The sequence below is a fragment of the Trichechus manatus genome, unplaced genomic scaffold (genome assembly GCF_000243295.1).
Source record: "Trichechus manatus latirostris isolate Lorelei unplaced genomic scaffold, TriManLat1.0 scaffold00069, whole genome shotgun sequence".
Taxonomy (NCBI): Eukaryota; Metazoa; Chordata; class Mammalia; order Sirenia; family Trichechidae; genus Trichechus; species Trichechus manatus.
In genome coordinates this window covers 9,166,284-9,180,329 of record NW_004444005.1, presented here as the reverse complement: position 1 = coordinate 9,180,329, position 14,046 = coordinate 9,166,284, and the positions used below count along the sequence as shown (strand labels likewise).

Sequence of the window (14,046 nt, the reverse complement as noted above, 5' to 3'; positions counted from 1 at the left end):
ATGACATTCTGGAAAATGCAAAACTATAGAGGGAGGGAAAAGACCACTGGTGCCACGGCTCTGGGGGGAGAAGGAACAGTGAATGGGTAAAGCACGAGGCGTTTGGAGGATGGTGGAGCTATTCTGTATGATACTTTCACGGTGCCAACATGTCATTAAAAGGAGCCCTGGTGGCCCAGTGGTTAAGCACTCGGCTACTGACTGAAAGGTTGGCGGTTCGAACCCACCAGCTGCTGCACAGAAGAAAGATGACAGCCTTGGAAACCCTATGGGGCAGTTCTACTCTGTCCAGTAGGGGTGCTATGAATCTATGAGTCGTGGGGTATGTAAGAATAGGGCACCTTTATTATCATTTCAAGGTCCCTGGGTGGCACAAACGGTCTGCACTCAACTACTGACCTAAAGGTTGGTGGTTCGAACCCACGCAGTGATGCAGCAGAAAGCCCTGGCGATCTGCTTCCATAAAGGTTACAGACAAGAAAACCCCATAGAGCACAGTTCTACTCTGTAACACAAGGGGTTGCCGTGAGTTGGAATCAACTCAATGGCAACGGGTTCGGCTGTCATTTCAGTGGGCTGCGAAACCAGCAGCCTCCACTCTAGTCCAAACCAACAGCATTCCCAAGTCCTTCGCTCTCTGCTTCCCCTACTCGGGACTAGAATGGCCACAGGCATCTTCCTACACTCAGACACTCTGGTTTCTTCCTTTAAAATGTTTCTGAGATCACCTGTGGACTCCAAAAGCAGCTCATTTGTCAGAAGCACACCAGGGAGCAATGCAGACGATGCATTTAGCAGTAGCCTTGGTTTATGAAACCATCGACGAGACAAAGTACAATGAGGAGAAAATTGAATAGACACAAGAAAGTTAAAACAAGTAATTTCTGAAAGAGTAATTTATCACTGAGAAGCCAGCGACAGCTTTTTTTCTATTTGTCACTGTCCCTCAAAGCTCAGTTTAGGCACTGACAACAGAACGAGGCCAAAGAAGAACCGCGTCACTAAAACCCGGCGCCAACACCACGTGAGTTCTCTGGTGGGTGACGCCTGGCTGTGGGAACTCACTCCCTCTGCCCATGGAGCATTAACTATGGCCCCAGCAGGGCTCTGCCTCCACGTGCTGCAGGCACCTTACCGTGCTTCAAAATAACCGAAACTGCTGAGGTTTTAACTTACGAATTAAAAAAAAATGAACAAGCCCATTGCCATCTAGTTGATTCCAACTCATAGCGACCCTATAGGACAGAGCAGAACTGCCCCACAGGGTTTCCTAGGAATGGCTGGTTGATTTGAACTGCTGACCTTTTGGTTAGCAGCCAAGCTCTTAGCCACTCTTGCCACCAGGGCTCCAACTTACAAACAGGAATATAAAAATAAATATTCTTAATGTTCTTAAATGTTCTTAAATAAACACATTGTTTACGCCAGTCGCTTTCCATATGAGCTTTCCAGCGTAAATTAAGAGAAAATGACATTCACAGTCAAATCTATAGAAGTTCAAACATACTGATAAAACCCACTGCCCTCGAGTTGATTCCGACTCATAGCGACCCTATAGGTCAGAGTAGAGTTGTCCCATAGGGTCTCCAAGGCTGTAACAGTTACGGAAGCGGATCACCAGGTCTCCCTCCCACGGAGCAGCTGATGGGTTCGACTCGCCAACCTTTCGGTTAGCAGTTAAGGGTTACCAGGGCTCCTTTAAACATATTTACCCAAAAAAACACCCATCACTGTCGAGGTGATTCCTACTCAAAGCAGCCCTGTAGGACAGAGTAGAACGGCCTCACAGGGTTTCCAAGGAGCAGCTGGTGGATTCGAACTGCCGACCTTTTGGTTAGCAGCTGACCTCTTAACCACTACACCACCAGGGCTCCAAACAGATAGTGAGAATGAACTGTCAAATACTCTTCGCTTTCCACACCGTGGTCACAGTCATCCCCTCCATGGAACACCACCGACGTCCCGTTGCCCGGAAGCATCAGCCCAAACGGCCCAGTCAAAGCCGGTTTAGAATGTTAGCAGGCCAGCTGCATCACAGGGGGAAAGCTCCATCTTTGTTTTTCACTGTGCTGAAAATATTTAGTTAACCCAGAACACAATTCTCTGCTTAAATTGTGCGATTCAAGGGTGGATGACTGCTGCTTAATTTTAAATCAAATTTAACATTCTTAAAAGCAGTATGACAGCCTGTGCTTGAGAAACACAGGTCGTACTGAAACCTTACACCACGCCTGGGGGAAATAAACCCTGAAGAGCCCCCACGTGGGGAACGGTTTCCCGAACTCTGCTAGGTTATCTCCACAGAGCATGACGCACGGGAGGCAGGAAGGATCTTCGCAGAGATCTCTCAACAGCAGAGGGAAAGCCTCCGATCAAGGTGAAGCGGGGAAAAGCAGAGGCAGCACGTGACCTGCTCACAATGACGTGACAACGCAGAGGAAAAAGACGTGAGGAAATGCGCTAGAACAGCAGGGACCCTAGCAGGGGTGGGCGGCCGCGTGTGTCTATCTCTGAGCCAGCCTGTGGGGCGCACGCACAGGACGGGGTGACCATGGGCTGAGCAGCAATACAGTGAGTGCTGGGGACCCCCTGCACAAGATGGGGTGGGAGGGACACCCAGCAGAGGCTCAGGGCTAGAGGAGTACTCCTTCCTTCCACCCCAAACCTGGCCTTTGGGACCCCCATGCTCAGCTAAGCCCACAGAGGAAGAAACCAGCCAGTTCTGCTTCCCAGCCAGCAGCCTGGAGGAGAACCCCACCAGCTCAGAGGCCAGGTCGAGGACCCCGCCAGCTCAGAGGCTGGGCCGAGGACCCTGCCAGCTCAGAGGCCTGACCACGGGTGGAGAGGAGACATGGAGGAGGAAGGCCCAGGCCTGACCTCCTCACCACACAGAGGACAGACGGGGCTCAGCCCAGGGCAAGGTGGAGAGTGGGAGGTCCCCCCTAGCCCTGCCCTCTCGTCCTAACCCTGCTCCTCCACTCCACACCCTGCACAATGGTGCCCTACCCACAAGGAGCCCCAGGCAGACTCTGGGGAGCACAGGAGATGATTCCTTCTCACTCACCCTCACTGCAATCAGCGCCCAAGCCCAACAGAGCAACCTCTTCACCATCCTTCAGGCCAGGTATTCTTCCCCAGTCCCACGCCCACATTCAGACCTTCTTCGTTGCTTGCCTGGGTTCCTACAATAACTCCCTAGCTCGTCTCCACCTCCCCCTGCCCCACCCCACAACATCTCACTAGGCCCAGCACTTCCTGTAAAAATGGCAGCACCAGGGCGTCTGACCTCCTTTAACTTCAGGGTAGGGAGAAGAGAATCAAAATCAATAGCCCAAGGCTGACTCCTATGAGGCAGAGATCAGACATACCTCCTCTGTCTAACCTTTCTACCAATTCGGACACCAGCTGTCCCTCCCACGGCACTCTCTACTTCTCTGCTGCTTTCAATAATTCATTGCGATGGCCACACAGAACTCACAGATCATACTCACGATTATGGGGTTCAATAGTGAAATACTAGGTTACAATTCAGGCTCAGGAATAACTCAGCATACAGTTCTTTGGTCAGGACAGCCTCTTCTCAGGCATGCCTGCAGGCAGGCCTCTCTCTGGCCCTAGCCCCTCAGTCCCTGCCCTACTTGGGCAAATGTTACAAAGCTCTTTAGCTCCACCAATAAATGCCCAGAGGCACCCCACTCCACCAGTAAGCCTCAGCCCAAAGGTGCTTAGCTATCGCTCTGTGGGTCAGCAAGCCTAGCTCTGCCAGTGAGTGGCCGGAGGCACCCTTTTCCACCAGGAAGCCTCCTGCCGGAAGGCACTCGGTTCTCTCACTGTGGGTCAACACATCCACGGTAGCCATCTCGCTCCACAGGCCAGGAAGCACATCACATTATCTCACACCAGTCTTCTGGTTCTGCTGCCATTTCTCTTCTGCCACCTCTTGCCATCTCATGCCGTCTCCACTGTTACAGCTCTCTCTCTCTCTCTCTCTGTCTCCTGGGTCTAGGAGGTTCTCAGCGCAGGGATCCTGGGTCCAAAAGGCGTGCTCCACTTCCAGCTCTTCTTCTTGGTGGTAGTGAGATCCCTCCTTTCTACCCTTGGGATGGCTCATTTTAAGCCTAATGGGATGGCAAAACTGACCAATCCCCTCGTTAGGGTTCCATACACCTTATTTGCATGATCCCACCCAAATAAGGGTTCCATGCACTTTATCTGCATTGTTAGCAAGCTGTCCAATCCCCTTGGTGGGCCACAAGCACCTTATCTGCATAGTCCCAACTGATCATTTGGTGGAAGTTACAAGACCATGGCTAGAAACGCCATATAAAAGCAATCCATCGTGCTGCATCCCTTTTTCGCCATTACAAACTCTAAGATGGCACAGGGCCTCCCTTCTCTTTATCCCAGACCAGGCTCCCGCAATGGCCTGAATTAAGTCCAAAGTAGCAGCTACCATGCTGTTTCCTCTAACTTCGAGAGGTAAACCTTCTAGCAAAACACAACGTCTGTCACGGGCACATTGGGGTCTCCCTGCACACACCACCCAGCCTCTGGGTCAAGGCACAATCTGCAAGAACAGCCCCCACAAGTGGCTCTGGTCTGGAAGGGGGCACATCGTTCACGTTCCTGACGTTTCTATCCACTCCTAAGGCTTCCAGCTGCTGGGGCTCATGAATTCCCAACTTTCCTGGCACAGAGCATGTTTCCGTGATGGGACACCCTGAGCAAAGCACAACCCCCACTGTCACCTCCACTCATGAGTCTCCCCACCCTCAGTGACCAGCCTCCTCAGCCATGACTTGCTCTGCACACTGCTCTGTAAGGTCACACGAGGTCTCCTGACCTCCTCCCTGGTCATCCTTCAAGGGAATAACGAGCACTGCAGGGCCCAACTGAGACTAGGGGGTAGTCATTTACAGTCCATTCCAGCAAAGACTAATCAAGAACTTCTTTCACTTCTCCTTGAAGTGGCTGTGGTTAGCATCCATGAGGAGACAGTGTATGTGCGTGCATGTGTGTGTGTGTGTGTGTACATGCACGCATGAGCACGCGTGTGTGCACATGTGTGTGAAACTTGCATTGAGGATGCTGTACCCTTTACCTTCAGGACCACACTGTCCTTCCCCAGTGGTGTGAGAAATCCCATGAGGAGGCACAAGTTAAGTGGCACACATTTCTGATGCATCCCAGCAGGATTTGGGCACCCCTCGCAAACTGGAGCCCACCTGGGGCCCCTGATGCCAGCCCTGAGCCCACCTCTGAGTCCGCTGCTAAGCCCACCCCTAAGGCAAGCCCTGAGCCTGCCTCTGAGCCCATCCCTGAGCACCTGGCCACACTGCTCCATTCCCAGTTCCACCCGCCTCTCTAGCTTGCTTCCAATCTCTCAGTGTTCTCTGAGCATCCTCCCCTCCCTGCACACTGCTTCACCCCTGCGATCACCCTGGCCAGTCTCCTGACAAAGACCATCCCCAAACGCTGTAGGAAGCACCCTTTCCATGTCAGGGGACAGTGAATCTAGTGTGCCAAGCCAAGGTCCCCAACCAAATCCTGCTTGTCAACTTCAAATACGCCATCAACTCTTCCCGTCCTAGATCCTCCTTGTTCAAGTCAGAAACCACAGAGTGAAGTGGCCGCCACCTGCCAGCACTTCCAAAGTCGGGAGTCACTGTCTCCCCGCGGGACGTCCACAACAGAGCTGCCTTCCAGGCCGCCTGCTCCCATGGGAGCCAGAGGGGCACAGCACAGTGGAAGCTGAGGGCACTGAGGCTCATGGGCATATCACACACACACTCCAAGAGGAAAGGCAGCCCCCAGAGGGCATGCAGACCTGCCCTCGGGCCTGGGGGCCCTGGAGGAGTCTCCACACCAGAGGAGTTCTTACATCTTTAATTAACTGAATTGTTCCTTATATTTCCACTTGGAAGAAAGAGGAAAATCCAAATAACATGAGCTTATCCCAGGACAGAGTCACAACGCAGGCCTCCAGGTGGACTGAACGCTCAGCTAATCTGCTGAACCACCTATGCACCAAGCCTCCACCTTGGAACTAGGCCACGGATCCTCAAGTCGGCCAAGATGCTCAGGAATCAACCACAGAATCGGACCATCAGACCTGCCCTCTGAAGGAAAATGTCTTTGAAAGAACTTCCATAAGCGAAGCATCAGAGGTCTCCCTGCTCAAAAACCTAGCAAACCAAGACCTCGACCCGTGTGCAGCCCCGTCTGCACAGCCCGTGTGCTCTGCCTGCCCAGCATCAGCTGTGTGCCCTCATTCATAGCTTCTCAAACTCCTCCAACTTACAGTCCTCCTCAGTCTCCGGTCATTCCAGGCCTTCCCACACTCCTAGAGATGTGGACCACCACCAGCCCAGGCTGCCCTGCGTTCCTCCCAACGCCAGCGCAAGTCGCTGTCCCCGCCATCAGGCTGCACTGTGGCCACATCCCAGGCCCACACACCTGCGGCTCCTTTGGAAGGCCCTGCCCTGTCTCAGCCCTCTTGCCCCTCAAGACAAGCCTGAGATGTGACGTCAGCATGGAAGCATTCCTGAGTCCTGGACTAGTTGATGTTCTCATGCCCATTGCCATTGAGTCCATTCCGACTCATAGTGACCCTACAGGACACAGGAGAACTGCCCCACAGGTTTCCAAGGAGCGGCTAGTGGATTCGAACTGCTGACCTTTAGGTTAGCAGCCGAACTCTTAACCACTGCGCCAGCAGGGCTCCGATGTTTTCATAGCACCCCGCATTCCTCTTGAGAGAGTGCATGTTCTATTAATTTAATTACATTTTTAAGTTACGTGTTTAAAATCTGTCTTCCCTGCTACAGCATAAGCTCCAAGTGAGCAGGACCCATGCTTCTCCTGCTTACCTGTGCCCCCGCTGCCCAGCCGAGGCCAGACACACAGCAGATGCCCATCAGCACCCGCTAAATGGAACAAAACCCATCTCCACGCCCCTGTGCTCTGCACCAGACCTGCACCGCCGCGCGGCGTCCCTGAAGTCAGCTATGCAAGTCCACGGACGACGAAACTTTAGCATCGGAAGGAAGCCAGGCATCACAAAACCAATCTACGTGAACACGTTGTTGTTGTTAGGTGCTGTGGAGTCGGTTCTGACTCACAGAGACCCCATGTACAACAGAACAAAACACCGTCGGGTCCCGCGCCAGCCTCACAGTCATTGCTGTGCTTGAGTCCACTGTTGCAGCCACTGTGTCAGTCCATCTCGCTGGGGTCTTCCTCTTTGTCACTGACCCGGTACTTTACCAAGCATGATGTCCTTCTCCAGCGACTGATTCCTCCTGACAACATGTCCAAAGAATGTTAAGACATAGTCTTGCCATCCTTGCTTCTAAGGAGCAGTCTGGTTTTACTTCTTCCAAGATAGATTTGTTCATTCTTTTGGCAGTCCGTGGTATAGTCAATATTCTTCGCCAACACCACAATTCAAAGATGTCAATTCTTCTTCGGTCTTCTTTATTCATTGTCCAGCTTTCACACACATATGAGGCGACTAAAAACACCATGGCTTGGGGCAGGCACACCTAAGTCTTCAAGGTGACATCTTTGCTTTTCAACACTTTAAAGAGGTCTTTTGCAGCAGATTTGCCCAATGTAATGCATCTTTTGAATTTCTGACGGCTGCTTCCATGGGTGTTGATTGTGGATCCAAGTAAAATGAAATCCTTGACAACCTGAATCTTTTCTCCGTTTATCGTGATGTTGCTTATTGGTCCAGTTGTGAGGATTTTTGTTTTCTTGATGTTGAGTTGTAATCCATACTGAAGGCTGTGGTCTTTGATCTCCATCAGTAAGTGCTTCAAGTCCTCTTCACTTTCAGCAAGCAAGGTTGTGTCATCTGCATATCACAGGTTGTTAACAAGTCTTTCTCCAATCCTGATGCCCCATTCTTCCTCATACAGTCCAGCTCCTTGGACGATTTGCTCAGCATACAGACTGAATAAGTATGGTGAAAAGATACAACCCTGACGAACACCTTTCCTGACTTTAAACCATGCAGTATCCCCTTGTTCTGTTCAAATGACTGCCTCTTGATCCATGTACAGACTCCTTATGAGCACAATAAAGTGTTCTAGAATTCCCACTCTCTGAAATGTATATTATGATCCACAGTCGAATGCCTTTGCATAGTCAATAAAACACAGGTAAACATCTTTCTGGTATTCTCTGCTTTCAGTCAGGATCCATCTGACATCAGCAATGATATCCCTGGGTCCCTGTCCTCTTCTGAATCTGGCCTGAATTTCTGGCAGTTCCCTGTCGATATACTGCTGCAGATGCTTTTGAATGATCTTCAGCAAAATGTGGCTTGCATGTGATATTAATGATATCGTTTGATAATTTCCACATTCGGTTGGATCACCTTTCTTGGGAACAGGCATAAATATGGATCTTTTCCAGTTGGTTGGCCAGATAGCTGTCTTCCAAATTTCTTGGCACAGACGAGTAAGCACTTCTGGTGCTACATCCATTTGTTGAAACATCTCAGTTGATATTCCATCAATTCCTGGAGCCTTGTTTTTCACCAATGCCTTCAGTGCAGCTCGGCCTTCTTCCTTCAGTACCATCGGTTCCTGATCACACATTACCTCCTGAAATGGTTGAACGCTGACCACTTCTTTTTGCTATAGTGACTCTGTGTGGTCCTTCCATCTTCCGTTTGTCAGTTTGTCGTACTGTGGGGGCTTCTGTGTTGCTGTGATGCTGGAAGCTATGCCACCGGTATTCAAATACCAGCAAAGTCACTCATGACAGACAGGTTTCAGCTGAGCTTCCAGACCAAGACAGACTAAGAAGGAGGAGTCAGCGGTCTACTTCTGAAAAGAATTAGCCAGTGAAAACTTAATGAATAGCAGTGGAAAGCAATTCAAGCTGAAACTGAAGAAAATAAGAACAAGTCCACGAGAGCCAAAGTATGACCTTGAGTATATCCCAGCTGAATTAAGAGACCATCTCAAGAATAGATTTGATCTGTTGAACACTAATGACCGAAGACCAAACGAGTTGTGGAATGAGATCAAGGACATCATACATGAAGAAAGCAAGAGATCATTAAAAAGACAGCAGAGAAAGAAAATACCTAAATGGATGTCAGAAGAGACTCTGAAACTTGCTCTTGAACATCAAGTAGCTAAAGCAAAACGAAAAAATGATGAAGTAAAAGAACTGAACAGAATATTTCAAAGGGTGTCTCGAGAAGACAAAGTAAAGTATTATGATGACATGTGCAAAGAGCTGGAGATAGAAAACCTAAAGGGAAGAACACAATCACCATTTCTCAAGCTGAAAGAAGTGAAGAGAAAAATTCAAGCCTCGAGTCGCAATACTAAAGGATTCTACAGGGAAAACATTAAGCGATGCAAGAAGCATCAAAAGAAAATGGAAGGAATACAGAGTACTTTAACACAGAACAGTACAATGTAATGACAGAGGGGCTTGGAATAGAATAGCTAACACCCCCAGCCTGGGAAACAAGCTCTAAGAGGACTGCCACCCACCCATCACCTTGGAGAGCCAGGACCCCAAACCGAAAGATGTCCACCTCACAGAGCAGCTACGTACCAGCAAGAGATGGTTCAGTCTGCACAGATGTCCCAACGCGACAGCGTGCCTTCACTCAACACGTGAGTGTTCTTATATGTGCATGCATGTGTATATGTGTGTTGTTTTGTGTGTGTTCCTGAGTTTGTATATGCATTGTGTGTGCGAGTGCATGTGTGTATATGCATGTACGTTCTTGTGTGTGTGCATGTGACCGTATGTGTATTCTCTTGTGTCTTCTCACGTGTGAACGTGTGCCTGTGTGTATATGCATGTATACACATGTGGATGTATACGTGTTCTCATATGTGCGTGTGTGCATTCTTGTGCACGTCCATGTGTGCGTGTGTGCGTGTGCACGTGCGGCAGGGAGGCTGCAGAGTCTGAGCTGATCTGAAGACACCACTTGTAGAACACAATCTCTATCTCCTCTCTCTTTCTCCTGGACAATGAACACCATGGTCCTGTCCTTCCGTCCTGTCTTGCTGATCATTCAGGCAAAGGCATTAAGAATCACTTGGGTCTTAAGACATAAGCTGGTGGTAAAATAGTTAAGACAAACTTATTTACCACATTAATTAAATGGTCTGTTTAACATGGAATATCAGTTCTCTAATCACATCTCAGCTGAACGTCTTCTCTCAATTAGCAGCTCTGAAGCCTACTGACAGAGGTCCTACTGTTCTCGGATCATTATGAACACAGTCATTATCTGTCCATTGAGGGAGCAGAGAGCGCGGGCCTCCCCTCCTTACGAGACGATTGAGGGGCGGCAGCAGCCATTCTCATCAGCTGCTGAGCAACGCAAAGGCCTCCTATGAAACAATCAACGGGAGCAAAGTGCGAGAAGTGTGGCAATGAAATTCACTCCATGGGTATGTTCTCGTCCTTGTAGGATAGTCTGCCCTTCATTAAACCTAATCTCTCCAGATTAGGACAACGATGGAAATCTGAAGCAGACCAGAAACTGAAATGGCTGAAAACACAATCTCATAAAAACAAGCAAGCACCAAGTGCGAAAGGTTTGTGCCAAAACAAATTAAAATTGGTCTTACACAAAAATACAAACACTAAAGAGCAAAGGCCCTCCTTTTCTATTCACATTTTATTCACAGATAAATAAACAAGCAGATCCTTCACGTATACTCAGAATTGAAAAAAAAAACAACTTAATACACGTCCAAAACAGACAAAGTTATATATTACACTTAGCGACTATAGCAAAATGAAGGGACAAGTATGCAGTCCTTAAAGAAAAACAGCACAACCCAACCTACATCTCCATTAAAGTATTATTTTGCATGCAGTTAATATTGCCGTAAAATAAAATGCTACTAGCGTATCAAATGTAGAAAAGTGATGAAACATCACAGCAACGCCATTAAGAAGACGCGCTTTTCAGCTTGTGAGCAAAACATCCCACCAATACTCTACCACCTTAACCTCGTTTGTGGACATCCAGACCACGAAAGCCAGCTCTCTGAAGGCAGTGAGCACAAACCACTCTCCGCACATACAGTACGCTTCTCTTTAAACATTATTGAAAAGAAGACGTCTGTAATTATAACTGCATTGAACGCCTTCAGTAGTTCAGCACACGGATTGAAGGCAGCTTCTTAACGCTGGCATTACTGAGAAAACTGTCAGTCTCTACAATTAGTGGGCATTAATAGCAAAAAACTAAACTTAATGGCAATTTCGAGTCATGGTATTAAGAGCTGGCAGTCTGCTCCTGTAAAGACGACAGCCTAGGAAACCCTATGGGGCAGCTCTACCCTGTCCTAGAGGGTCAGGGTTCTACCCCGTCCTAGAGGGTCACTATGAGTTGGAATCGGCTCGACGGCACACCACCACTTCCGCAGAGTAACACAGTGAGTGCACTGCAGTTCTCTTCTCTGACTACCACAGCGTGCTCTTACCTATGTGTTCGCAAATGAAGACCACAAAGAAAGGAGTGACCAGGTCATTTATCCCCTGGACGTAGCCGCTGGCGGGGTGACGAATTGCCCATATAAATAATATCCTCTCAAAAATCTGAAAGAAAATTGAACAGGGGATGAGGTCAAAAGTAAACACATGGGAAAGTTTAAATTGTATTCATTCTTTTACTTAAAATATATAACTACCAATATTCTTCACTGCATCTACTATTAAAATATAAATACAAACAAACATCAATTGCTATTAAATTTATTGGCAAAATTCCAACTATCTTGAGTGTTACTGACTCACAAACAATGTGCACGATCTCACCAGCTCCTAGGCTCACGCTCTCACGTGAGCTGGCTCTCAGGAAGATACGCCCGGCTCCTCCCGCCCCTCGAGTCACTATCACACACAGCCGCCCAGGACTCTGTCGGGCAGCTCGGCAGCACCTGACCTCTCGGTGCATACTTCCTCAGTGCCTGGTGGATGGATCGATGGATCGATGGACAAGTGGGTGGAGGGATGAATGGGTGGGTGGAATGCGTGCGTGGGTGGATGGATGAATGGGTGGGTGGATGGGAAGGATAGGTGGGTGGACAGATGGATGGGTGGGTGGATGGGAAGGATAGGTGGGTGGATGGATGGGTGGGTGGATGGATGGGTAGGTGTGGGTGAATGAGGGGGTAGTGATTGGGTAGGAGGTGAATGGATGGATGGATGCATGCATGCTCTGAATTTCCCTCATAAGGTGGATTTTTTTATCCCTGGAAAGTTACCCCACACGAGAAGACATATTTAAGCATATTCCCATCAAAAAAAGCCTCACCAGCCATTCAATGGCCCCGATGATAAATGTGGGAGTTAGCCTAGCCTCCTGTTTAATTACAACACTCACGTTCCGCTGATCCTACCCCTTACCATTCCTCATACCTATCTGCTCTTCTCCATCTTTAGTCATGACAGGGATTTTCCCATGGTGCAACACACTCCCATCACCGTGGACCACACGCGCACACAGACACACACGGCTTAGAGACCTTCACTTGCTCCACACCTCCCACCAGGCCAAGCCGAGAGGACACAGTGCAGCGCGCTGGCCTCCTCTGGGTCCAGCACATCTCAAGGCCCTCCTCCACCAGCACCCACGTTCTCGCCGCACTGAGCTAAAGCAGCTTCGCAGAGCCCGCCAGGTCACCCCCTCGCACCGCTCTCCTGCCTGGAGAGCCTGCCCCCCCTTCGCTCTGAAGAGCCTCCACTTTAGCTAGCTTTGGAGACTCATGTGAAGCACTGCTCCCTCAGTGAGGGCTCTGCTGACATCTCCTTCCTCCCTGCTCCCCTTGGTGACTCTCCCGTCCTCCCTTCTCCCCACGACAGACAGCTGTTATAGAGCTTTACCCGGCTCCCTCCCTGACTCACTCACACCCCCCTCAGCCTGCCTGTGGGCCCGTGGCACCCCGACATGTCGCACTGCTCTGTGTCCCCGGGATGTGGACTAACAAGACGCCCAATAAGGGCTTCACGAATGGACGCTCCAACAAATGAAGGACTTCCGGTATTTCCAAACAAGCCAGACTTTGCAAAGTCAGCTGGACTTGCACCCTAGGACGTCGACCTCTTCCTACACTGCCTACGTTCCTAAATATCATTGGGTCTGGTGTAGATCCCCAAACCACCATCAACTGTGCCATTTATAAATGAGGAACATGGAGCCCAGAGAGGTGAAGCTCCTCAATCCAGGGCACACAGTTGACAGAGACAAAACCAGCCCCTGGAATCCAAGCCCTTGATCCCCAGCCCAGTCCAGGATCACTGAGGTCATTCCAAAGGCATCAAGTAACGGCCTTGCATTCAGGCCCTGCGCCCCGCACAGCACCCGCGACACTGCTGAATGGGTAATACATCCATGCATACAGATTCATACACAGCTTTCAAGTCAGCGGCTTTCTAGAAAGAGCTGAATATTTAACCAAGATCAAAACACAAAAATCACTCAACAACGCAGCCCAATTTAAGTACTTCTTACGCACAAAAACAAGGCAAGTGATGCTAAGGTGTGTGAGACGCTGCCGTTACCAGAAGGGGTGGCAGCACCAGAAGGGCCTCACAGCCTCCCCTCCCGAGTAGAGCAGCCCTGAAGGTGGCCACAGGGCAGGGTCATGGGCAGAAAAGGACCCCGGCCACGTCGCCTCTCAGCCAGGAGTCAGAAATGTAGCAGCCACAGCCCTCACAGCAGCCCAAGGCCCGGAGACGGGCACGGCCAGGAGCCAGAGACGTGGCCCTGCCACATGAGACTCACAGCCCCAGACTGCTCACCAGGGAGCCTCCTCTGGGGCCTGGGGGCCCAGAGCAGATGGGCAGCTGTGGGGGTCTAGACAGGCTGCACAGCGACCAGAGGAGTGTGACATGGAGGCAGACAACAAAACAGGGTGGGAGGCAGTGGCGGCCGACCACCCAGAGTGAGGAGAAACGGTGCTGTCCTGCGAATATCTCCTCACTAGGATGGCCTAGCGGTCACTACGCCCCAGTGCCTCCTCACTAAGATGGCCTAGCGGTCACTAC

The 14,046-nt window shown here is 50.0% G+C and overlaps 1 protein-coding gene across 2 annotated transcripts in view; it reads right to left on the bottom strand.

Moving 5' to 3' along the window:
- TBC1D22A (TBC1 domain family member 22A) overlaps window positions 1-14,046 on the bottom strand; it is a 430,744-nt gene that overhangs the window by 245,551 nt on the left and 171,147 nt on the right. For both annotated transcript variants that reach the window (XM_004380015.3, XM_023734625.1), the window contains exon 8: window positions 11,481-11,595. In XM_004380015.3, the coding sequence (XP_004380072.1) occupies window positions 11,481-11,595 (115 nt within the window). The remainder of the gene's footprint in view (window positions 1-11,480; window positions 11,596-14,046) is intronic.